The 27,684-nt window shown below is 37.1% G+C and overlaps 1 protein-coding gene across 1 annotated transcript in view; it reads right to left on the bottom strand.

Moving 5' to 3' along the window:
- The window catches only part of THSD7B (thrombospondin type 1 domain containing 7B), a 759,963-nt gene that overhangs the window by 222,780 nt on the left and 509,499 nt on the right, over positions 1 to 27,684 (bottom strand). The window contains exon 14 of the mRNA XM_028148195.2: positions 7,708 to 7,886. Within this exon, the coding sequence (XP_028003996.2) occupies positions 7,708 to 7,886 (179 nt within the window). The remainder of the gene's footprint in view (positions 1 to 7,707; positions 7,887 to 27,684) is intronic.

The following is a 27,684-nucleotide window of genomic DNA, read 5'->3' as shown; positions in this document are numbered from 1 at the left end:
CCGGGTGAGGCCACGTGCCCCTGGGTCTGGGTGAGGCTGGATCCTGGGTTTGAGTGAGGCCACGCGCCCCGGGGCCCAGGTGATGCTGGGTCCCAGGTCCGGGTGAGGCCACGCGCCCCTGAGTCCGGGTGAAGCCGTGCCCCTGGGTCCGGGCGAGACCAAACCAGAGGGAGTCAGACCTGTATTACCACCATTTGTCCACCATCCAGAGCTGAAAAGTCAGTGCTGACATGTACATATAAGGAACTGGTGGACATTGAAATTGGGTCTCAAAAGAACTGTTGGTCCAGAAAGAAACTCACTACAGACTGATTCATTTGCCTGTCAGCATAACTATTATTGCTCGTCTCACATTCAGTTTTTATAAGTATATTTCTAGTAACACATGATCTCACTCATCTAGGGGAAATGATGAACAACATAGACTGATGAACAAGAACAGACCCAGAAACAAGGAGGCATCGATCGGACTGTCGGGCCTCAGAGGGAGGGTAGGGGAGGGTGGGGGTAGGGGGAAGACATCAACCAAAGGACTTGTGTGCATACATACAAGCCTAACCAATGGTTAAGGACAACAGGGGGGTGGGGTCATGGGGGAATGAGGACAAATATGTGACACGTTAATCAATAAAGAAATAAAGAAAAAAAAAACGAAAAAAAACAAAACAAAAACCACCTCTGCTAACAATACACTGTAACTGTACTGACCACAGTCTTCAGAGCAGGACCTGGGAAACTCTTACTATACCGACTTCCCTCCAACCCACAGTGATTTTTCTGTTCAGTAATGGTTTAGAAAAAATAGACTATGGATTTCAAAAGATCTAGACAAGCTTCTCAGAGAGACTATGTTTATCTTGACTCTTAAGTCATATTGAAAATATAAATCATGATCCAACAAATGCTTTTCTGCAGGGACCTATGGAAGGATCTCGTCAGGATCTAGGTAATTTGTTTTCTGGTGATTTAATATAGGGACAAATACTGAAAATCTAAAGCATACAAATTTGCCACTGGCAGACAAATCAGCCCTGGCGCTCTACTGCACAGCTTAGTGATTGTAGTCAATTATAACTAATTATAAACTTTAAAGTGGCTAAGAGACTAGATCTTAGTTATTCTCAACGCAAAAAGGAAATGATGTCATGTGACCTGAGAGATGTGTTAGATAATGCTCTGGTGGTAATCAAATTGTAATATATAAATGTATCAAATTAACACCCTGTGCATCTTAAACTTATAGTGTTACATGCTAATTGCACCTCAGTTAAAAAGGAATTAGCACGCCATTTAGAGTCTTACTTTAAATAGGTCTCAAGCAAGTTATTTTTTAAAGAAGGTGCTGTCCACCCATCAGTTAGCCTTTTAATTTTCTAACATGAATGTTTTGGCCTGGCCGGGTAGAGTGTCGTCCTGTATACCAAAACGCTATGGGTTCAATTCCTAATCAAGGCACATACATCGGTTGCGGGTTAGATCCCTGGTCAGGGTGGGTACTGGAGGAAACCGATGGATATTTCTCTCTCAAAACGAAGTTTCTCTCTCCCTTCCTCTCTCTAAAATCTTTAAAAAATATATTCTCAGGTGAGAATTTTGAAGTATGTTTGGTATAACGAAATGCTTGTGGTTAAAGTCACATCCATTTTCTTTCAAGGCACTACAGAGGGACATTTCCATTCTGTATTGAAAGTTTAAATGACAGGCTGATTCAGAAAATACATAAAAATTAGGTTCTGCCAATATTTTCTCTAGAAAAGTACTTAAGAATTTCTACTTGATGTACTTGATTAAGAAGACAGTTTTTCAAAACTGCAAATACAGATGATGTGATTTTCTGCTAAGCTGATGTTATCTAAAATACTATTTCAGGAGTTTAAGAATTCAGGACCCAAAGATAATATGAGATACTAGAGGCCCAGTGCATGAATTCGTGCATGGGTGGGGTCCCACCGGCCCACCCTGATTGGAGCCGATTAAGCCAGGCCAGTCGGGGAGAGGGGACACAGGAGGTTGGCCAGCTGGCCCCGACCCCTGGTCGAACTACCTATCGAATTCCTGGTCAAGGGGACAATTTGCATATTAGCCTTTTATTATATAGCATGGGAGCACATTGAGAGAATTCCAAAGACAAAATGTGCCTGCTTCCCAATTTTACAGCCAACCCCTGCCCAGCCAATCTTAAAAACCCTGTTTAGGGACAGCATTTGTGACATTTTCCAAGCCTGTCTAGTATAGAACATTCTAGAAGGGCAAAAAATATCTTGATTAACAAGTAAACATGAGTTTGAACACATACAGAGCAGCAATGCCCCGTATTTAAAAACACAATAAAATGCAAGACAGAGTGGACACCAGGTATAGGGAAACTGCTTCTCATGAAGGACTTTGGCAGCTCTCAAGAAAAATGAACAAAGTTGCAAAAGATTTTAACAAACCTGAGGCTTTGGAATGATCAAGAATAGGGGATGAGTGAACACAAATGTGGGGGAGAGGAATCTCTTGAGAAGAAAAGACAATTTTTCTTAGACATGGTGACGGGGCAAAAACAAAAAAGAAAAGCTGCCTCTTCTCTGAGCCCCTCAGCTCAATTAGCACAACATCGTGGCCAGAGAGTTGGCAGCCAGACACAGAGGATGCAGATGGCAGAACACTCACCCTGAGGAGCCCTTTCACGGGGCTGCCGCTGACACGGGGTGTCGTTACCTGGGCTTTGGGATAATAATTACCATCTGGGGGAAAGGTAAAATGTTTTAGGAGTATGTGCCTCTATTAAGTCACCTTATGTAGCCCTGAGAACAAATCACTCTGCATCCCTTAGTTCTGTGACATGACATTTCATACTTAACAAAAGGTGAAGCCACAACCCTCCACCCCCGGAGCCATGCAAGAACAGCCCACCTGAATGTACTTAATCATGGGTGGGCTTGGGCTGCCTTCCACGTTCACGCTCAAGAAGACTTCTTGCTCATTGCAGTCTGGGGCTCCTGCCAAAGTCCTAAGTCCAAAGTGATCAGACTGTGCCAGGAATGGTTTGGATTAGGTGAGAATAAGTGCGAGTGTGGCTAGCTGAAAAGAGGAGGCCACAATTGGGTAAGCTGAATTAAACCTAACTGTCGATGTACTTTCATGAGTAAACACACATTCAGACACAATGACAGCTAGCCTATTTCCATATCCTAACATGTTGCTAATACTTAATGAAGCAGTACTAAAATGTGCCCAAACTATCTCTCTATAGAAACCCTTTCACATCTGAAAGCCTTCTAGGGGAGAAATGTTCCTGTTAAAATGTATCTGTATATCTTTGAAGAAAAAAGTACTCTTGAAAACAATTTTACCCTGCTATGAAAAATAAAATGCATTTTACTCATTATTTCCAAATTTAGGCCACTTCTCTTTAGGGAGAAGACACACCTTTAAAATAGCAATTTTTCTAGAGATCACACATATTTAATTTGTATCTGCTCAGTCTGTTGCAAGAATAAAAACTCTTTCAAAAATGTATTTAAATGGATAGCATGCATTCGTAAAAGTATAGGTAATGAATCTCAGCCTAAGATTTTTATTCAAACACACTGTGAAAACAAGATTTGCAACAGATAAACACAATATAATTTTCTGGAAGTCTCTTGCCTTCAATTGTGGGAAGAACTCATAAAGGGTAATGCAAGCCCAATGAAGCTTTAATGTCCCCATATTTAATTTTCTGTTAAGCATAATTCCAAAAGAAAAAAGAAAGTATCACAAAAATATATAGCACGAGTGCAGTTAAATCCACCCAACACATTACAGATGGCAACAAATTAAAATGCATTATGTATTTTATTATGCTCAGTAGTGTCAAGGCCATCAACCAACTGATCTGATAATCCATTAAACTATTTAGAAGAAGTTTTCCTCTTAGATGAGAGCTCTGGGTGAACTGCACGCTGCAGCAATTTAGCATCACAAATATATTTAGCAGAAAGCTACTCAAGTATTGCTGTCCTATCGGCACTTCTAGAGAAAGAGCTATCTTGTTGATAGGTTTTGGTGTCAAAGAAAGGCTGTTTAATGAGAGACTATAAATGTTGATTTCACTAACAGATTCAGAACAGTATACACGTTATATTATACCAACCTTTCCTTGCACATCACTGAGTTAAATTTCAACGGGATCCAAACACCAGGATTTTTCAGGCAAGTTTTTTTAAAATATATTTTTATTGAATTCAGAGAGGAAGGAAGAGGGAGAAATAGAAACATCAATGATGAGAGAGAATCATCAATCAGCTGCCTACTAGGGATCGAGCCCACAACCCAGGCATGTGCCCTCGACTAGAATCGAACCTGGGACCCTTCAGTCCACAGGCTGATGCTCTATCCACTGAACCAGACCAGCTAGGGCTCAGGCAAGTTTTGAATGACTCTGGACAATAATATTTTGGAGGTTCTTATTTCTTTTCTCTAGATGAGTTGATGTTTTTGAGAATTCATATGAAAAATCACAGCATAAGAGACCAGAGTTCTTACATATTTTGTCTTGCTATGGAACTGTCTACCCACTAATCCAAAGAGAAGGCTTCTTTTCAAATAAAGCATCCAATGGATATAATTTGACAATCCACTAGGGGCTTGAATGCACTACAGAAGTAGAAAGACAGCCCTTGCCCTCAAAAAGACCTATGGAGAAACAAAGAAGGAGAATGAATAAGCACATGCAGGTATCTAACATTTACGTAGGCATATGCATAATAGGCAGCCCATACACAAGACCCGTGGTCGGCAAACTGTGGCTCGCGAGCCACATGCAACTCTTTGGCCCCTTGAGTGTGGCTCTTCCACAAAATACCACGGCCTGGGCGAGTCTATTTTGAAGAAGTGGTGTTAGAAGAAGTTGAAGTTTAAAAAATTTGGCTCTCAAAAGAAATTTCAATCGTTGTTCTGTTGATATTTGGCTCTGTTGACTAATGGGTTTGCCAACCACTGCACAAGACAAAGTTTAATATGTGTTTTTACAAACAGTATGCCAGGCTCAATCTGACATATACTGAATTTTCTACATGCACAGGTGCTAAGGATATGTGCCTCTTTTACTGGTTAATTCGGTTCCAATTTTTATACTCTTGTGGGTGAATGGATGATAGTATATTAATATGGTTCCAAAAATAGGAAAATAAATCTGAACCTAAAAACCAATTGGAAAGAAGACAAATGTCCTAAAGCCAGTTGTAAAATTGAAGTTTACAAAAGAGCCTGAAGTGGGTATACCTCTAACTAGACCATATTTCCAGCTTAGAAAAACGAATAGCGGCCTCTTCTACAGAAGCATCAGCATAAATAATAGAAGCTTGGAGATATTTCCTAAATAATGAAAATTCCTGAAAACCCTATTTATTTTCAAGTGAATGAAGAAAATGTGGATAACTTCAAAAGAATTCTGTATATAACATCACATACACACAGAGGGTTCACGCTTCCCACAATTATACTTATAGGCAGGTATGTGCTTACTTTAGAAAAGTTTCTTTGAAAATTAGGGTTTTTCACACTAGTATCTTCCCTTTGCTATTCACAGACTTACAAGTGAGAGGGGTAGCTATTTCTTATTGCTGTTACCAATTAACTTCTGTTAAAACATAAGTATGGATTGGGGTGAAGTTTTTTTATTTGAGTTTAATTAAACCATATACATGCTAGATATCTGAAACCTCTTTATATTAAAATATAGGCAATACTAAATTCAATTGCTGATCATTAATGTCAGGATTTATTTCTGAGCATCACAAAACACAATCATCTTTGGAATGCCATAATGTCTTTCTGGAACTTAAAAGAAACATTTCCTGCAGACAGGCACACATGAACTTAATTTTAATTCATAGAATTTATCTAAATTGTGCAACCTGGGGTTATCAGTTTGTACTACTTCGTAAGTTTACAGGTTTTATATGTAAATGAAATGTTTAGAACATGTTTCCTTTAAGTCACAGGAGCTTACAAGTACATTTATCTCATTCATACTTTCAAATTTGAGAGACACATTTCTACACATTTGCCTTTGTGTATTGAAAATACTGTCCTAAAGTCTGTGGTCAAATAAAGTCATTTTATTCCTTTGATAATTTCCTAGTTCATAAAATAAACATATTAAAATAATATTTAATACCAGTGTTATAAGGACTTAGCTTTCATTGTTGCTTTTCAGAAAGATATAAGAATTACTATACATTATTTATAACTACAAATTCTTAATAGTGTTTCCATTTTAAATTCCCAGAAAAGCCTCTGGGAATGGTCAAATACTCTTCATAGAAAATATTCATTTGAAAGTCTTCCTTCTGACCATAAGCTTGTACTGAATTAAGGTGTATCTCCTCAGCTTATTTCTTCTCTGATTATCTCTCTCCTACTTTCATTAATCAAATCCCTTCATTAATCATCCCTTCACCAAACTACAGTACTTGGTCCTCTGCCTTATTTTCTCCAATAGGTTTATATTTGCTTTTTGGGAGGAAAACGAGGTCATTATTTTACCACATAACCTTAAAATACAAGACGCATCACACTGTGCCCTGTCTTAGAACTTAGCTGCTTTTATTGGAACGATAAGTTTTTATTTGTAATGCGTTATATGCCTTTTGTCAAAACTTAGAAAGAGTAGCTAGATATATTGGTCTTGAATTGACAAATGATATCTAAAGCCAAGTAGTACCAGACACACTATTAAAATTAATTAAGAATAGATGCATGAATTTCCCTTCCATTAGACAACCTGTACAGAAAGTCTAATCAAAATGGGGTTAAGATGACAGAAATTAATATACTAGAATTAGTAATACAAGCCCGCATAGCTATTCTGTTGAAGCAGTTCTGGAGTATAGAGACTCTACATGCCCACACAAGACACACTTCACCTCTTTAAGAATAAAGAACTTCTAACTCTCATCACCTTGTTCCCTGCCTATTCAACTAGATTTAAAAAATGTATGTCAGCCCTAATCTAATAATCAGTATGCAATTGTGGGAGAAAATTTAGTTCTTTATTATAATTCTTACCTAAATTTAGACTCTGTTATATGGGTAAAGTCAACTGAAATACTCAAACCAACTGTGCTTAGGATGGCACTTTGGTTAGACATCTACATGGAAGGGTATTTAGGGTTCCATTTTATGAAAACAGCTTTGATTTTTGGGGAAACAGGTAGAGAAATAGCTCAGAAGAGACATGAAGAGCTATGGAAACACTGGCAAGACTGAGAACAACAACAAAAAATCAGAAGGAAGAGTTAGGGAAAGGTAAAATAGAACACCATTTTTGCACTATATGATGAGACCAGTAATTATATTTATGGCCATATTAATTGACATTCTCCCAACATTAGTACATATGCGCAGGTGTATGTGTATTATGTGTATCTATACACATCACTTTTATTATCACAAATAATCAAATTACATTTCAAGATTATTTAAAATCAATTGGATGTAATTTTTGTAAACACGATTACTGCTAATAATACCAAGTTGAACTCAACACTACCCAGGAGTGCCCAAGGCTTCTATGACTAATTGTATTATATTAATATCTGCTGCTAAACCCCTCTCTTCTGAACTTGTGATAACCTTTTATGAGCTGCTTCTAACAAGATAATGGCTTCAATTTCAATAGGAAATAATAACGAGGATGATTCTTTAGCTTTTTATTTGCTGCTTCATGCACTTTACCTGATTCTTGAGATCCAGTTTGGGACATGGGCGACCTCCATTGTAAGGTTTTTCTTTTAGCCATTTGGATCGCATTCTCACGCCAATCCCACAAGATGAACTGCAAGATCCCCAGCTGGACCAGTCGCTTAACTTGCAATCAAATGGGCAGGGGATGGCACATTCTTCTTGAATATAACCTGAGAGAAAAAGACCCAAGAGAAGGGAGGAAAGTCTGATCAAAATGTACTGATCAAATTCACTTGCTGTTCTCTTATTAGAGCTCAGGTTGCTCAACAATACTGCCACAGGGACCTTATAGTTTTCTACTCAAATACACAGACAAAAGTTCTCAGAGACAGATACTTATAATTATATCTGCAACCCAAATTTGTACTTCATAGACAATTCTGGGATGGAAGGAGCAGGAAAAGTACACACTTAGTCCTTTCTGATAAGAAGAAATGAGGCAGTTCAGGGCTAATGATACCATTTCCCTCACTGAGCACTGTGTCCCACCAATTCCTATAATTCTGTCTGGAGATAAGGAGCATAATAGAGTCAATCTGGATATTATTGAAAGAGCAAAGTAGAGGCACAGTGAAAGGGCATCTAATGAGATATTGGACTGGAATCAAGAGATATGGATTGAAATACAGATGCAGATGTTCTAGCTTTACTTGGTCTTGCTCTTGTCCTCAGCCCAGTTCTTGCTATCATCTTTCTCTAGATAATCTAATTATTTAATTGTAACCTCAAATGACCACTATCAGATATATATTTCTAAGTCTGATATCTCGAATGAGCTCTATACAACCTACTCATCCACTCAAGCTGGATGGCCAACTACCCCCAAATTCAACACGTCTAAAGCTGGGTCCATTGACTTCCTCCTAGACCATTCTATTATATTCCTCTTAATTAACTACAACATATCTAATTCTTATAGGCTGATGGGCATGCCTACATAACCTTGGTTTTGGGCAGGACCCGTAAATGTGATAGGATGGTACTCCTGTGATTAGGTTTTAGTGTGTAGCAAAAGGGGAAGGGAACTCACAGATAGAATTAACATGACAAATCAATTGATTTTGAATTTACTAGAAGAGAGATTATCAGGGCGAATGGGCTGGATAATTGGGTGAAAAACCTTAAAAGAGTGATTGGGCCCTTTTTGTGGAGGAAGATTCTCCTGCTGGCCTTGAAAAAACAAACAGCTGTGCTATGAAATGCCTGTGCATTGCCACATAGCAAGGGACTGAGAGCAGCCACTTGGCTGTCAGTCAGCAAGAAAACAGGCCTCAGCTCTACTGGCGGGAAGAGATGAATTCTGCCAATAATTCCAAGGGAGCCTTCCCCAGTGAAGCATTTGCTGAGACCTAGGCCTTGGCCCACACCTTGCCTGTAGCCTGGTGAGAAACGTAAGCAGAGAACCTGGAGAAGCCACATCCGTACTGCTGACCCTTGGGAGCTGAGCTAATGTTTTGAGCGAAGTCTGTGGGTAAGTTTTTGATGCAGCAACTGAAAGCTAACAGATTATCCAAAATAAAAAACCTGAGTCATCTTAGGCCTTCCTCCATGATCTCACACATGAATTAATAGGTGTAATGAGTTCTTATGTCAAAATGTCCCAAACACAGCCCCTACTCAAATCCTTTTGTCAGTCCCTGGTTCAAGATCTTAGTTTCTGGTCTGGAATACTGCAATAGTCTCTGCACTAGACTCCCCTTTTCCCTAAGCATTCTCTTTTAATATTGGTCAGTCACTCTGAGGAAAAAGTTTCTCTTTTAAAGCTGTATCAACTATAATGAACAGTAAATTTAATAAATAATCTAAAAAAAAGAAAGATAAAAATACATGATTTATGCTGCTCCTTTTAAACTCTTTGCTGACTCTCCATTGCCTTGAAAATAAAGTGCCAATTAGTTTGCAAAAACTATACAATTCTTTACAAGAGCCTCTAAACAAGGGATTTCATCTTGACTGTAAAATATATTCCTATTGCCCAGGACATACTACAGGCCAATTTGACCAGAGTCTCCGAGATGGATCTAGGCAGCGGTAGTTTTCAAAGGTCCCCCGGGGAGTTTAATGTGCAGGCAAGGCTGAGAACTGCATCCCTAACTTGTTTTGCTCCTGACCTTCCCTCTCCTCTGTCTCAAAATCTATCCACATAGACTACTCCATATTCTTCAGCAATATTGATGCCTTTCCTCAAGCAAAACTACTCTTTCTGTAGCCAGTTTAGCCTTGCTGGCTCATTTTTATTTTTATCTATATTCGCATGTTGAATGATTTTAATTAGAGAGCCTCTAATACACTGTTTTATATTTTTTCCTCCTGATAAGACACAAACCTAGAGGATCTCTACGACACTCAAGGTCATAAATTCAATGAGTATAAAATAGTTTTGAAATTCAACAGGACTAAGCAACAATGACATTTATTTTTCAGGATAGTTATATCCATGCTAGAGTATACCCCAAAGGAAAGCCCTTAGTGAAAACCATTAACAATTGCATATTCTCATGTCTATCGCATAATTGAAAAGATTAGTTTTACCCACATACTTGAGACTTACAATTTTTGGCAATAGAACATGATTACATGTGGCTACATACAAGGTTAACCTGCCAAATGAGAATTCAAATTCCTGACTATGGAAACTTCACTAATGTTTTAAAAACTCATTTCCATAAAATATATTACAGAATAGCTTCTCTGGCAAATTTCAAAAATATAAATCCAACTGATATAAAAGAAACTGTTTTTCTATCAAAAATATTCTACAGTCCTGGCCGGTGTGGCTCAGTTGGTTGGAGCACTGAAGAGTCCTGTGTTTCATTCCACGTCAGGACATGTACCCAAGTTGCAGGTTCAATCCCAGGTCAGGGTTCTGACCGCATGGGAGGCAACGAATCGACATTTCTCACATCAATGTTTCTCTCTCTCTCTCTCTCTCTCTCTCTCTCTCAAATCAATAAAAACATATCCTTGGGTGAGGATTTAAAAATATATATTTTATACTATAATTCATATGCAGAATATATTGATTGGACCATCATATTATTTAGCCTGGAGATGTTTCCATGTTCTAGTTTAGTTATCTGTATGCATATGAAGTTAGATATGAAGTATTTACTACATAATTATTAGTAGAGCATATACCCAACATTGTGATTTTGTAAACAATATACATTACAGATAGCAGGTACCCAAAAAGTATCTGTTGTTATTATGAATACAGATGAACTAAATAAGATCTGTGATTATTATCTCTATCTATGTTATAATATTTAATGACATACTCATTCAGGCTGAAACCCAGAGACCTGGAATGGCTTTTCAATCTACATTGCTAACCCCCAAATATTGTTCTTTAGGTTAGTGTAATGAACATAGGAAAAACACAGCTCAATGTATAAGGCTGTCTTCTTAATGAAACTACTTCCCAGGATATTACCTACTGTAATTTTTTTCCCTCCATCATCTGAGGACTAACACATTTTTCTCTCTATAAGAGCCTCTTTTGAAGGATTAGAAAAAAAACATTGATGATATTCATAGCATGAGGAAAAAACCTAGTTTAATTTACTTATATTTTCCTACTGTGTAAAGTAATGGCAAATACAGTGCATGTTCTATTCATTGGCACTTTAATAATGAGAACACAGGACCAAAAATAAGACAGGAAAAGACGAAGAAAGTGCTGATTGTCTCTTCCCCACTTCCAAGTGAAGATCTGGGAGAAATTTGTGAGTTAAAATAAAATGATGTTTTCATTTCTCCATATTTAAAGATTTACTGTTTTAATTTATACATTTTAATACTACTATTTATCTAGTAATGAATGTACCATACTAAAAAGTACCTGATGACTTACATCAAAGTACTTTAAAGTATATATTTGTTTAGAAGAGGTGAGGAATATGGGGGCGGAAGTTTTTGACATGGTTGCAAGAAAGACAATTTGAGAAATTAGATCAATACTTTGCCCTTGTATTCAAGGGAAGACTGGCAGTATTGGACATTTATTTAAAATATCCGTCCATTAGTGTATGGAGATATAGGTCAACCTCAGTAAGGTTGTCAGCTTGCTTTGGCGAATTTACATTTTCACCTGAGAATATTGCCCATGAATACTAGTTACCTTCTTTCAAAGATGATTCCAACCCTGTGTAGGCCTCTGTAAAGCCCAAGAGGAGAGAGTTGGAAAGTACCTACATTCCCATTATTTCTTCTTTTTTAAAATTTGAGTTATTAAAATAAATATTTTGAAATCCCATTTGCGAGTAGAAAAAATAGTCTTTACTGCATATTTAAAACCTCGTCAGCATAGACGCTCCAATGTTAACATTATAAAGTGATGGTTATGGTACTGTACATAACAAAGTATCTTATTTGGACCCAAAATCAGATACATGAAATTCTGCTGATTTAGAAGTTATATAAAATTCAAATAATTATATTGACAAAAAATGTTTGCCTAGATTCCTTGAAACTCAAATATATTCCTCAGAATAATTATTTATTAAGTTGTATTCCGTTTACCAGAAAAAAATCATTTAAGTGTAAAGCACTTTTTAACAATAAAGCATGTGAACTTTATTTTAAATGTAGGTTCAAGGTCATCTGGGCCAAAAGCTTTATTTTCTAGAATGGGCAGAAATAGAGAAATAGAAAGGGAAATGGAACCCAGACTTGACTGTGATACTCAGCTCACTATCAAGTAAAAAAAACAAAACAGCATTATGGCCCCAGAATGTTCTCTTTAGTGCTGGAGTGACAAGGTAGAAAATCAACTCCTACTCGTAAAGAAATTCATATTTTGGAGGATATCAGGCTTTTGACAAAAATGTTTTAATTGATTTTAGAGAGGGAGGGAGAGGAAGAGAAACACGTCCCCTACTGGGGATTGAGCCCACATCCTGGGCATGTGCCCTGACAGGGAATCGAACTGGCAACCTCTTGGTTGGGAGAATGACTCCCAACCAACTGAGCCCAACCAGCCAGGGCGAAAAGATCAGTCTTATTAATGAGAAGGGAAATAAAAGGTACATAATCAACTACTTAAATTATATGATACAAATAATATATGCAAATTATATGACAGTTTGAGGTAATATAAATGGATCCTGGTTTCAATTCCTGTGAGAATATTTATTGGGGTAATTTGTGGCAGAAACAGGTTTTTGACTAATTGTTTGATCTGGTTCACTTGCTATAACTAAAAGGATCAGTATAAATTTAATCAGCCAACCAAATAATATGACAAATGGATGTTTTAAATTGAATTGTCCAGGCAAATTCATCACGATGGCCATCTCCCGTTGTTCACATAGACAGAGTTTCAGCATTAACAACCTTGTGCCAGGTTCTCCGGCAGACAAGAAAGATGTTTTTCTCTTAGAAGATATTGAGGATATTAGGGATAAATGGAACATCAGACGCAGAACAACCTGAACTGTTCCATCAGGACTGTGTGTGCTAAGTGGTTTCCATCAGTGCAAATAAGCACTGTTAAAATTGAAGAAGTGACTGAATGAGTTAATCACATAATAAACTCAGCATTTGAAACATTACAAAGGTATACAGATTGTTGATACAAGCTGATATTACCAAGGAATTCTTGGAACTGTGTCTGTAAGAGCCTGTGTTTCTTGCCCTGCGAAAAATCTTAAATTGTACCAAACATTCATCTACATTACCATAAAGTTCCAATAGCTGATCTCAGAGCATGCCTTGTATTTGTTAGAGCATGCCAAATATTTCAGGGTTTGATCCTCGAGATGTAGTGTAATTGTACTTCGCAGCTTCTTGAAGTGAGGGGGGAATCTTAATTTGCTTTAGCCAATGACATGTGAGCAGAAGTGAGGATGTGACTTCTAGGTGAAAGCTTTAAGAGCCCTAGTGTAATTTGCCACACTATTTCTTTCCCTATGCCCACCAACTGGAAATGTTCCAGATAGTAGCTGCTCCATCAGGCAAGGTCCTGGACTTAAACAGAGTGCCCCAGGCAACCCAATTTTGATAAAAGATGTACATAGACGGTGAGTTATCTTAGTGGCATTGATCCACTAAGAGTCTGACACTGTCTGTTACATTCTGTACTACACCATAAACCATTGCACAGTTCATGCATCAGCCTTGGCATAGTAATCTATACCTTCAGCAAATGAAATAAAAAGCCATATGAAATAAATATTTAGAATATTTTGAGAGTCTATATATAATGCTCTGAAAAAATAAGATTAAGCTGTGTCAGCACTTAGCACAGTCTGAACAGAGACACCATCAAATTAGAATGTGACTTTGCAAAAGTTGAACCAAATGGATATATATTTCAGGAAAATTTATTATTTAAAAAGGACTGGTAATATGGATTATAAATCAAGGTCTAACCTTATGTGATCTGGAATGGAAATTTAAATCTTAATAATTCAGTTTCCTTATGTAAAAATAAAAATGTAATAATACCCACCTTTTAAAAAAACCTCCTTTCATTCTGTAAGAATAAAATGTAATAAGTAGAAGTTTGTGGAAAATTTCAAATATAAATCAGATACTAATATTTTGCCACTACTAAAAACTAATAGCAGGATAAAAAAATGCATTTTTCTTATCCTCTTTTTAGTGCTAGTGATTGATAGAGAATATAATTCTGTGGAGATGCTTTAGCAAAAAAAGCTAAAGGGTAATAATGATCGAATTTGGGTGCCAATTTACATTCCAGATCATTTCCAGGCAAATTAAAGCCTAAGATAACATTGAAAAGATGAGAGATTCTGTATTGGATCAGTAAAGCAATTGTTGTTTGAGCCCATCTCTGCCACCAGCCAAGGCCAGACACTCATTATCCCTCACCTGGCTCATGTTCATGGCCACTATAGTGGACTCCGAGGCCCCCAATCTGTTCTAACCCATTCCATGTCTGATCGACTGCTGTACTAATGTTCCCAAAAAAGCAACTCCAATATATCATAGTTTAACTCAAAGTAAATAACCTCTAAAGCACAGCAAAATTAAAAAAAAAATGACATGCAGATGGCAATCTAGGCAGGAGAGATACCACACATTAAATTAAGATGGGAGTGAACCCAAAATCTCCAAAAATCAAGAGAGAAATTCTCTGTACAAGAATTTGAGGCTGAAAGAAGTATAAAACTGGCTAAGTCAAGTGGTTCCACATGGGCTTTCATGCTAAGGATTCAGAAAGTTGATTAAAATGCCTGATATTAATTCAGGTGGGCTCATGAGTGTAAGAAAAGACAGCATGAGAACAAGTCACCTTCTTAATAGGTAAATGAAATATTTAGAAGTTAAATTAAAATGACTAATAGCTAGGCTTTAGACTTAAAGACCACTAAATATAATATTATATACATAAATATATACATATATGATGTACATATACACATTTTCCTATATTGTATTTACATATATATTGTTAAAGAAAACATTTAGCCCTAGCTGGTTTTGCTCAGTGGATAAAGCATTGGCCTGCGGACTGAAAGGTCCTGGGTTCGATTCCGGTCCAGGGCATGTACCTTGGTTGCGGGCATATATCCAGTAGGGTGTGTGCAGGAGGCAGCTGATCGATGTTTCTCTCTCATTGATGTTTCTAACTCTCTGTCCCTCTCCCTTCATCTCTGTAAAAAATCAATAAAATATATTAAAAAAAGAAAATATTGAAACATGATAGACTCTTGCTGATAATTAGCTCTCACATGTACACACAGCTAATATACTGTCTAAATGGAAATTACTATCTTCAGAATGACCAGTGAACCAGCTCTTTAAATAGCAACTTCATTTTCCAACTGTTGAGACAGGTTTAATTAACTAATTCTAAAAATGAATAATGGTCAGTTTGTGAATAGATAGATGCTTCTAAATATCCAGGGAATTTAGAAAAATATAAGCTTAGAATAAAAGGGTCTTTGTCCTTTTTGCTTCATCTGGGAGGTCCTAAAGGAAGTTCTGACCTGAATCCAGACATTATATTGGGCCAGCACACAGGATTTATTTATTGTTTGCCTCCTTATTTATTTTCTTGTTTATTTACATAAGGTGGGCAAATAAAGGTTTACAGTTGTTCATATGGAAAATAACACCATAATTAATAATACAAGAATAAACTGTTTTCGATACTTACAGCTGTAAACCTACTTTGCCCCACTCTGTATATTTATTCTGAGGCCAAGAGTTCAATATTGAGGGATTTCCGATGAAAATAAAGATTTCTGGCTTCTCTTGAATATGTTGAGGATCTGGGGACGTCTGGGTCCTTATTCTAGCATGGCACCAACTGTGCAGCAGGGTCTCTTCAGATGAAATTTCCCTTTGGTGTCCTCTGCTGCCCCTTAGAGTGATAATCTAAATTTCTAAAGTAAGGATTTCTCCCCCAACGAAAGCAATGCAAAAACATAACTCATAATTCCAGTATAGAAGCAGATGAGGAAGTGCTGCTTGTATTGTAGGAAAAGGCAGAAGATACAGAGACCCAGCAGTCAGGGCTCACAATGCTCATCACACGGACACATCTACGGGAAGTCTAGATGGAAACCTCGCTTGGAAGACACCCATGCAAGAGAGAATTTCTAATGCTTAAGCTTCATTAGGTGGATTGAGTTCTACTTCCATCAGTACCCTGCATATCAGTAACACCAGCACATAAAGATAATTCCTGAAGGTGGCAACAAGAGGCATAAAAAATACCTGGAGCGCATGACTACCTAGAAGAGTGGTTGGCAAACTGCGGCTCGCGAGCCACATGCGGCTCTTTGGCCCGTTGAGTGTGGCTCTTCCACAAAATACCACATGCAGGCGCGCATGTACAGTGCGATTGAAACTTGATGGCCCATGCGCAGAAGTCAGTTTTTGGCTCTCAAAAGAAATTTCAATCATTGTACTGTTGATATTTGGCTCTGTTGACTAATGAGTTTGCCGACCACTGACCTAGAACAAGCCAACCTCCACCATGAAATGATATGATTGCATGAAACACACTTCAGGGATGAAACTCCATTTTTATTCGCTGGAATGTTGGGTCATCCCACAATGATTTGTATTCATGAACACTAACACAAGCTGTTATTATAATTCTAAATTATGGATTACAGGATGAAGAAAATTTACCTCCAAAAGTTGCTTTAACCAAAGAACTGCATCTTTCACTGGGCTAATACAGAAATCAATGTGCTGGAATGAATTCACAGTACATTAACTCCTTGCAAGTTACTGTAAAAACTTCTGAAATATCGCTAAGGTGTAAAATTAAATATGACTCCCAGCTTAGATTTATACTGAATGCTGGTAATGGTGAATTTGTTTCACTTACCAATAAATTTATTTCCCAATGGATTGCACACCAGCTAATCCAAAGACTTATATTTAGGCTTCTCTTGCCTTCTATAGCCAAACAAATATCTTATGGTTTTATTTATGGATATTTAATGATATACCTTCTAAAGGAATAAAAAATTCAGGAAGTGTGAGACACTTATTTTCTTCTAAGAAAATTGGAAGTCGGCAATCTCTTAATTACAGTCATCGTGTCCAGGAGCCGTGGATATGAATACTTTCAATTCACAGAGAGAGAATCTTTCAACCACTAAAAAAGTTTCAAGAGCAACCAGAAATCTCCCTTGAAAAAAGAGTTTATTAGTTTCCTAGGGCTGTGATAACAAACTGTCAGAAACTTGGTGACTTCAAATGACAAACATGTATCCTCCCATAGTTCTGGAGGCCAGAAGTCTGGAATGAAGGTGTTAGTAGGGCTGCACTCCCCCCAAGTCTGTGGGTGAAAACCCTTCCTTACCCTTCCAGTTTCTGGTGGCTCTTGGCATTCCTTGTCGTGTGGCAGCATAATTCCAATTCTGTCTTTTCCTTATATGTGCCTCAGATATGTCAAATATCCCTCACCTTCCAATTATAAACATGCCCATCATTAGATTTAGAGCCCACTGTAGATCCAGGATGATCTCAAATCAAGTTCCTTAACTTTGTTACACCTGCAAAGTTTCTATTTGAAAATAAGGTCACATTTACAGGTACCAGGGGGTTTGGGACTTAAACATATCTTGTGGGGGAACTTAATTCAACTCACTAAAAAGTGAAATAAAACCTATAAGGAAGACAATATAACACATGGATAGAATCTGGCCTTTGATATCAAGCCAACCTAGGTCTCTAACTCACAACTGGAGGCCTGATGCATGAAATTCATGCAAGGGGCTCGGCCCTCACAGTCTGGGCTTGCCTCAGCCCTTACAGTCTCGTCTTCATCCGGAAGGTCATCCAGAATGCAGTCCTGTCTGGAAGGTCGCCGGCCATCTGGCCTAATTAGCATATTATGCTTTTATTATTATAGATAGCTGCTTGAATCCCCTAAATTTCAATTTTTATTATCTACAAGAAAGATTGGCACATTGTGGCCTGAAGGTCAAATACAGCCATTGCCTGCTTATTTTTTTTGTTTGTTTGTTTTTGTTTTTGGAAATACAGTTTTGTTGGAACAGAACCACACCCAATGTTTTAAGCATGGTCTATGGTGGCTTTTGCACAGCAAGAGCAATGGTGACTAAAGGTGATAAAGACAGTATGGCCCACAAAGTTTAAAATATTTACTATGTGGACCTTTATAGAAGACATCTGCAAACTCTGATTTATAAAATGGGGATGATAATAGTACCCACAGCGTAAGATTATTATGAGGATCAAGTGAGAGCACTAAGCAGGGCTGACCACACAGCAAGCACTCAGTAAGTTGTTTCCATTAAAGAGGCATGGTGCCATGGTGGATAATAGCATGTACTTAGAAATAAGGAAGACCTAAGTTCAAAGTCAACCAGAACACTTGTTACTAGTGGTATTAGTTTGTGTCTGTCATTCAACATTTTCAAGCCTTGATATTTCTGTCTGCAAAATGGAGGTAATTATTACACCTATGCCAAAGAATTTTTCTGTAGACTAGATGGTCTGAAACAAGGAGTTAGCCATTGCCATTACTATTATTATTCTCCAAAATCATGGGTATAAAAGAAAAGGTATAACATCATCTTCAGTGTATGAGATGGGGAAGAGAGGTAGAAAGACAGTAACAGACATAGAAACCCCATAGTGGAGGAGATCCAACATCTTGAGTCTTTTTAAAAATGATGTTTTATTCTCAAGGTCAAAACTTGTGTGGCATGCAGGGATGGGTGGAGCACTCCTGTGAACTTTTGTCTATTTGTTGATCAAATACACAGAGCAAATAATGATAAGCTTTTGGTATGTGGAAAGTAATAAATTCCATGCTAATTAGAGCAGGCATATATAAAATAATGAACAATTTGAAGCTTGACGGCCACCAAAGATGTGAATTAGGTCAAAAGACCTTAACAACTTCACTTATGTTAAAATTATTATGACCCCCACACTCCTAACCAATTATGTTCCTCCTTCCATTTTCTCTATCCTGATCCTATTTTAAAGTCCAACTTCTTTGGCTTCCAGGGACGTCCATATCTATCCATTGCATAAGGGCACATGGAGTTCTGTAACTTCACAATGCTCAAGATGGGGTAACAATTTCACAAAGTCAAGATATAATTCAGGAAGCATTGAAGATAGTTCCTTTGTTTTATTTTATGCTCTACAGCCATCTAAACTTTGAAGGGATCTCATTACAATCATCATCAGCTTAGGAAATTGAGGCTATACCTGTGTATATTTTGAAATATAGCTTTGATCCAAGAAAGTAATGAATTATTCCATCTGAACTTAAAATGTACTGCACTCATTCTTTCCATGTCCTAAATTTTGATGAATTGAAAAACAGATGAGATAAAAATCTTCAAGTCTTGTCATTCCAGAGAACTGAGATAGTGCCAACTAACCTATTTTAGGATATACATTTCTTTTGCAGATGTTGGAAATGATCAGGTGAAATAAATTTACACTTAGATTATTCAAAATTCAGGGACCCAATATACAGACCACAAAGTCAAACCTTTGGCTCTGGCCTGGATTCCACATGGAGACTCAAAGTCTGAGGGCTTGTCAACACTACAGTTCTGTATACAGATACATGGAAATGAAAAGCAAAAAGAGGAAAGTGTTGGAAGAAAACATTCTCAGTATTTAAAGGCTACCAATTGCTACTATCTTGGCATACTTCTCCTTTTTGGCTAATGGTTTTGTATTTAGTGTTGTTGTTGCTTGTTAAATTGTATTATCTTACTATCTACCTAGTAATCACACTGCAGTACAAGATGCCAATATTGGACTAAATATATAGCATTCTTAGTTGACTGGCTAAGACTAGAATGAAGCCTGGATAATTTATCACTATTGGGAAGGATATATAAAATGCTGAATATGTGTACAAGGTGAAATGCTGTAAGTATTTTGGGGAAAAGAACAAATTAATCTACATAAAGAAGAACAGAGGCCATTAATATATTAAGAGACACACTCTAGAACCAAATTACATGGGTGAGGAAACAAATGATGGCATTCCCTAGTTGAGAAAGCTTACGCAAGTTCCTTAACTTCTCTGTTTCTTATATATAACATAAGAATGAAAATAATATCTGACTAATCCTGTTGATAGCAGAATAAAATGAGCTACTAGAGAGAGAGCACTTAGAGAAAGGTATTACATATTTATAAATGCTCAATGAATGTTGGCCATCATAATTTTTTTTTTATTGATTAAGGTATTACATATGTGTCCTTGTCTCCCCAGTGTCCCCCCACCCCTCCCACTCATGTCCTTGAGACATAAAACATAATGACACAGAAAACTATTATTATGACCTTCCAGATAACTGTTATTTTTCTCCTGTTCAAAGCCCTGCAATGGTGAAACAGCAATGAGAAAAATGGTATATTTAATATCTCCAGTACGGTAATTCATTGTTCCAACACTTTGAATCATCTCAAGAATTTGACAAAATTTTAAACATTTTAGTTAATTCCAATATGATGCCATATCAAGATTGAACTGTTGGGCCTGGCATTCTATTCCTATTAAACAGATGTCATAAAATAACATAAGCAAAATCCCCAGCAGAGCACCTAATACGTAGTATATATTTAAAAAGCCAACATACTGCCCCCCACCTTCCCTAATCATGATTCCACTTACCCAAGAATAAACCCCGGAGGGCTAGACCTAGCCAGAAGTGATAGAACTGATTGCTACTCACATTGATAATATAAGTGGGAAGGAATAAAACTGACGAGAAATCTGAAAAGTAGCTGCTGGGACTTAATTGTCTTAGATATGAGGTTAAGGGTTTTTTGTTGTTGTTGTTGTTTGTTTTTTACCTAAAAAGACACTTTTGAGAAAGAAGGGGATAGAGAGTAAAGTGTTTGCAGTATAGACAGGATTGAAGAATGGGATTAAGTATTTTAGGCTATGAATTATAATAGACAGATAGGCAAAAATGAAGTTCTAATAGGAGAAACAAGAAAAAACGTGTTTACTAGTAAGTCAAACTTGAGGAGTGGGAGGAAATGAGACAGGAAAAAAATATAAAAATATATAAAATTGAGAACAAGACTAGAATCAAGAGTAGTAGAAGCCTGAGTCCTTGAAAGGAGAAAGTAATAGAATAGAAATTGAAGAATAATAATTGTAACCACTGTTATCTGTAGCTCAACATCCAGAATAAAATAAACACAGTAAAGCAAAGACAGGTCAAATCAGTATAGGAAATATATTCTGCAGCTGCATCCCCACATCACCCTGTCTGCCTACTAAACAGCATCGCTACCTGAGAGGAACTATCAGCTGTTAAAGGACCCATTCTTTTTGGGTGTTTTGTAACTTGGCCTGGGTTGCAAGCCCATTGCCTTTGTCCCGAAGGGCTAGGCCTAGCCAGAAGTGATAGAACTATAGCAGGTTATCGCAACGCTATGGCAGTGACTAATTCTGACCAAAAAAGTCCATGGACATATTATTAAAAAGCTTGTGAATCTATAACAATAAAAGCATAATATGCTAATTAGACCGGACAGCCAAAAGACCTTCCGGACAAAACCGGGGCTGCGAGGGCCGAGGCAAACCGCCACGGCTGCGAGGTTGGAGCCCCTTGCATGAATTTCGTGCATCGGGCCTCTAGTATTTTAATAAAGAAGAAGTGGGCAATGGGCATCAAAATGGGTCACTGAGATCAATTCCAGAGAAAGTGATATAGTTTATTTTCATGCACTTACTAGACTGGTAGAGAAGAAGAGGATATTATAGGTAGAAAGTACTTTGACAAAACTCTCTCCTCATACTCTTGTAAACAATTATAGGGAGCTAGATGGATATTTGTAGTTACAAACAAAGTTGATTAATGGATCATCATGTCTTCCTGTGGCTGAACGCTGAGGGGTGAATGCTCAATCCTTTTCATTCAACATTTTGATTAAGAACTTAAATAACGACACAGATGGCATGCTCATCAAATTTGGGGATGATGTGAAGCTAAGAGTTATCGCTAATATGTTGGATGTCAGAATCAAGATTTAGAGTGGTTAAAAAGCTAGAATAATGAGCTGTAACTCATTATATGAAAGGTAATACAGAGAAAAGCACAGTTCTACGAGACTGTGCCCAAAAGGTGACTGAACATCTATACTCAGAATGGGAGATGCAAAATTTTATAGAAGTTCCTAAAAAACAGATTTCAGGATTTTTTTTTTACTGCAAACTGAAAAATGCATTAATATTTACTATACAAAATGAATTATGCATTTTGTTTAATGTAAATCTCATATACCAAGAAGTATTTGAGATGGCTTACAAAACAAAACCTACACAAAAGTACTATGGCCCAAAGAAAGTAGGTGAATAGAATTCTGGGAATATTATACTCATATTCATTCAAGAGACGTTACGTAAGTCTCTACTCTGGCTGAAAGTGTGTCCCTTCTCAATTGTACACCTCCCCAGCCTTCATTTTTTAGATCCCTAGAGTGGCCTCCTCTGACTCCCCAATTTGAGTGATCACACCTTGCTATTCTTTCACAGTACCTAATCCTTTTCATCATAGCACTTAGGAAAATGATATAATATTATATATTCTCTGTATATATTTCTTTAATATCTCCCTCAACTTCCACACTGCTAACTCCAAGCTCCATGAAGGCAAGGATCACATCCGTTTTGTCTGTCACTATATGACCAAGGTATGCCATAGTGTTTGGCACATAGGTGTTTAATTATATGCCCTGAATTGATGAATAAATGAGCTAATAATTGATGCTAATAATTTGGAAAGGGAGGAAACCCTACAAAGAGATGCGGTCTAACAGAAACCATGCTCTGCATGAAAGTCTGGCTCCATTTCTGTGAGAAGGTACAACTGGTCTGATGGAGAAGTTTGCAAAAATGCTCTTTGAATAATTGAAGAAACTGCTTTGCTTTAGGGCTTAAAAGATAAGTAGAAAAGTTCACCTTTTAGAGAAAAAGACATCAGACGGAGAGAAGAACACAGGCAAAGGAATGGAGTCATGCAAGAACAGAAGGTGCATGGGGAACAGCGGGAGGAAGCGCAGGGTGGCTGCAGCATATGAGACATGAAATGTGTGGCTGAAAGTGACATTGGGACATCATGTTCCTTTTGCTGTCATTTAAGTGCTCTCTGCCAAATGGAAACATAGTGGAGAAAGGAGAGAACACTCAGGAAGGGGCTAGAAACTGCATATGAGTCAGACTACAAAACACTCTGTATATTTAGCCTGGAAAATGAAATATTTATACAATTTCAGAGTTTTTAAATCCTCTTATGCAAACAATATTTTAGATTTGTTTTTCATTTGTACATATATATGAAGCCACTTCATCACGGAGCCAGAGCTGCCATGCCAGAGGAACAGCCTTGCACATCTTATACCACAAACCACTAAAATGTTTAAAAAAAAAAAAAAAAAAAAAGGCAAAGTGACCTTTGAACTAGGTCTAAAGCAACCTCATTAAACTATTGTAAGGATAACAAGAAAGCAGATATTATGACGACGGGACTGACAACAACCAAACTACAAATTAAAAACTGTTCAGAATTAGTGTCACTATGTTAGCTTATCTAGAAATACCCCTTGCATTTGTCTTCTAATCAGAACTCTATTTGGGCTTCTGTCTGAATCAGTGCTTCCTGAATAGCTTTTGTTTGTGTGTGTGTGGGGGGGGGGGGGGGGGGGAGAGGAATCTCAAATATATGCTTATTGCCTCTTACTTTGGCCTTTTATTTTTAAGTTAACAAATTGAATAAAGTTAATTTGGCACCAATGGATGAATAAAGCTACATTTAGACTTAAAGTAAAGATCGCTCCAGGTTTAGAGCTGTCCAACTGACTTGTAGCGATGAGCTCTTAATCAGTGAGGAGGCTGTAGGCACACGGTGGACGATGCTCCTACCACCATCTCAAACACAAATATTGCTTGAGGTTTTGAGGTCATAGTTTCCAATTGTCAACAGTATTCACACCACCTACCTTGCCACCTAGAGGCTATTCCAAATCTCTAGTTATAAAAACTTATTTCTTCTGACTTTAATCAAATATTTCCAATTGTGGTATTTTGTTTTTTTTTTTACATCTCTAACGATGGTTCTGCTCAGTCCACTCTTAAGCTGTACCTTACCTTGTCAGTGTCACAAGCCATCACTGGCCCAGCTTTCAATGATTCAACTCCAGCCTGTCTCTAATGCTAATCCCCTCCGCTAATCAGTGTTATCTGCCTTGAATACTCAATTCTATTTAGCATATGAGTTCCTACATGAGTTCACTCCAACTGAAATGTCTAACCTCGTCTTCTATCACCTACCTATACCTCGATCACACAATACTAGTTATATTTACCAAGAGACCATGCACCTTTTCCTTCTTCAAGAGTCAGATCAAAATCCTCTCTCTTCTGAGACATTAATGCTGAGACCATCCCTGAATTAGTTCATCACTGTTTTCCCAGAATACTTCATATTTATTTTCTGGTATGTTCCACATTTCATTAAGTTTACCTATTTACAAGACTATTCCTAACATAAGACATTCTCAAAAAAAATTCCTCCAAGTAAATCAAAATCTCTAGTGTCAATATTTTAGATGTGTCTGTGAATGTGTGTATGTATACACACATATGCAAGAAAACACATACATACATGTGTAAACATACATAGAAATGTTAACCTATTTTGCACTAATTATTCTTTTGAATTATAATTACTTTATTAGATCTCAGATTTTTAATTTTTTAAACTTTTGAGATATAATTCACATACATATATTTAAAGTGCACAATTCAATGCTTTTTAATATATTTATAGAGTGGAATAACCAATTTTATTTTTTTTTATTTTTATTTTTTTTGGAATAATCAATTTTAGATCAATTTTAGAACATTTACATAACTGCCCAAAGAAACCACATATCTATTAGTAGTCTGCTATGGACAGCACTGTGTCCTTCCCAAATTCAGATGTTGAAACCCTAACCCCAATGTGACGGTGTTTGGAGACAGTGCCTTTGAGAGGTGATTAGGTTTAAATGAGGTAGGGAGCTGGGGACCTCATGCTGAGATCAGTGCCTTTTATAAGAACAGCCACCAGAGAGCTTGCTCACTCTGCAATGTGAGGATACTGCAAGAATGTGGCCATCCACAAGGCAGGAAGGGAAAGGAGCTCTCATCAGGACCAAACGTTGATGGCATTCTGATATCAGACTTCTAGACTCTAGAACTGTGAGAAATACGTGTATTTTTTAAGCCACCCACTCGGATATTTTGTATGACATCCTAAACTGACTGATACAGAATCTCTCCCTGCACTCCTACCCCCTCTCTCCCTCTCAGGCCCAGACAAACACTAATCTACTTTCTATATCTATAATTTTGACTGTTGTAGACATTTCATATAAACAGTATTATACAGTATGTGGTCATTTGGGACTGACTTCTTTCACTTATTGTAATGATGTTAGGATTCATTTATGTTGTAGTACGTATCAATAAGTCACTCTTGTAAGTACCCAGTAATGTTCATTTTATGATATGCTGCGTTTTATCCATTTATGATAAAAATATGAGGTGTTTCCACTTTTCAGCTCCCATGACTAATGCTGCGAAATATTTGTGTATGTTTTATGTGAACGTGTTTGTTATTTCTCTTGGGTATATATCTAATTTCTGTTGGGTCATATAGTAACCATGTATTTATCTTTTGAAGGAACTGTCAGTTTTCCAAAGCAACTACAACATTTCACATGCCCACCAGCCATGTATACGGTTCCAATTTCTTCACATCCTCATTGACATTTTTAGTCTTTTTTATTGTAGCCATTCCAGTGGGTGTGAAGATATGTCTCATTATGGTTTGATCTGAATTTTCCTAATGACTAATGATGTTGAGCATCTTTTCATGTGCTTATTAGCCATTTGTATATCTTCTTTGGAGACAGATATATTTAAATACTTTGATCATGTTTCAACCAGGTTGTCTTTTTATTGTTGACTTATAAAACTTCTTTATATATCTTGATACAAGTATCTTATCATATATCACATATATATATATATCACCTAAAACTATTTTCCCTTTTGTAAGTTGTCTCTGTACATTCTTGATAATGCCCTTTGCAATGTGTTAAAATTTTGATGAAGTGTACTTTTAGTATCTACACTAATAAAGGAGAAAGATACAAATTGACCATACCTTCGCGATGCCCACCAGCCAATCAGGAGTGAGTATGCAAATTAACCCAACAAAGATGGTGGGGTAATTTGCATATGCAGGCACCGAGGGCCCGGGGGCAGGGCGGGATGCAGGCGTTCTGCACCACCTCAGCCGCTCAGGGCCTCTGGGCAGTGTGGGAAGGTGGGGCTGGAGCGGAAAGAGGCGGCTCCAGGGCCAGAGTGGAAAGGCGGTGCTGGCAGCCAGGGAAAGGAAGGCCCGTTCTTGCATGAATCTTTGTGCATCAGCCTTCTAGTTGTATATAAAATGACTTTACCTAGCCAAAGTCACAAACATTTACAGCTTTTTTTCTTTTAAGAGTTTTATAGTTTGAGCTATTACATTTAGGTTTATCATGCATTTCGTGTTAATTTTTGTATATTGTGTAATCAAGGGGTCAAGGTTGATTTGTGTGTGGACATTCAGTTGTTCCAATCCAATTTATTGAAGAAACTATTATTTCCCCATTGAAGAGTCTTGGCACACTTCTGTAAAATCAGTTGAGCATAACTGGATTTCTAAGTCTTTCATTTATCTATACATCTATCCATATGTCAGTACTCCAGTGTCTTGATAACTGTAGCTTTGTGTAGTAAGTTTTAAAATTGGAAAGTGTGAGCCCTCCAAGTTTTTTCATTACTTTCAAGATTATTTAATTATCCTTGGTGCCTTGCATGTCCATGTGAATTTTAGGATTACTCTGTCAATTTCTATTAAAAAAGTCAGCTGAGATTTTTTAACAGGGATTGGGTTGAATCTATAGATTTGAAGGGTATTGACATTTTAACATTATTAAGTCTTCTGGTCCATAAACATAGTACATCTTTCCATTCACTTTGGTCTTCTTAAATTTTTTCAAGTGTTTTAAATTTTTTAGAGCATATATTGTTTTGCTTCTTAAGTATTTTGTTCTCATTTTTGTTATTATCAATGAAATTGTTTTAACTTTATTTTCAGATTTTTCACTCACTTGTTATATTGATCTTTTCTTTTTTTCCAGCTTTAAAATATAATTGATAGTATACTGATACTATATCTTGCAAAACTGATAAATTTCTTTATTAGCTCTAGTAGTTTTATACAGAAATTCTTTAAAATTTCCTATTTACACGATCATGCTATCTGCTAATAGATACAGCTTTACTTCTTCCTTTTTAATCTAGATACTTTTTATTTCTTATCTAATTGCCTTGTGTAGAACTTGTATTAGAGTGCTGAATAGAAATAAACAGTAGACATTCTTGTTTTATTCCTGATCTTAGGGAATTGAACTACGTTTTTAAAGCAATGCACG

The sequence above is a fragment of the Eptesicus fuscus genome, chromosome 11 (genome assembly GCF_027574615.1).
Source record: "Eptesicus fuscus isolate TK198812 chromosome 11, DD_ASM_mEF_20220401, whole genome shotgun sequence".
Lineage (NCBI taxonomy): Eukaryota > Metazoa > Chordata > Mammalia > Chiroptera > Vespertilionidae > Eptesicus > Eptesicus fuscus.
This window is presented reverse-complemented; position numbering and strand designations above follow the sequence as displayed.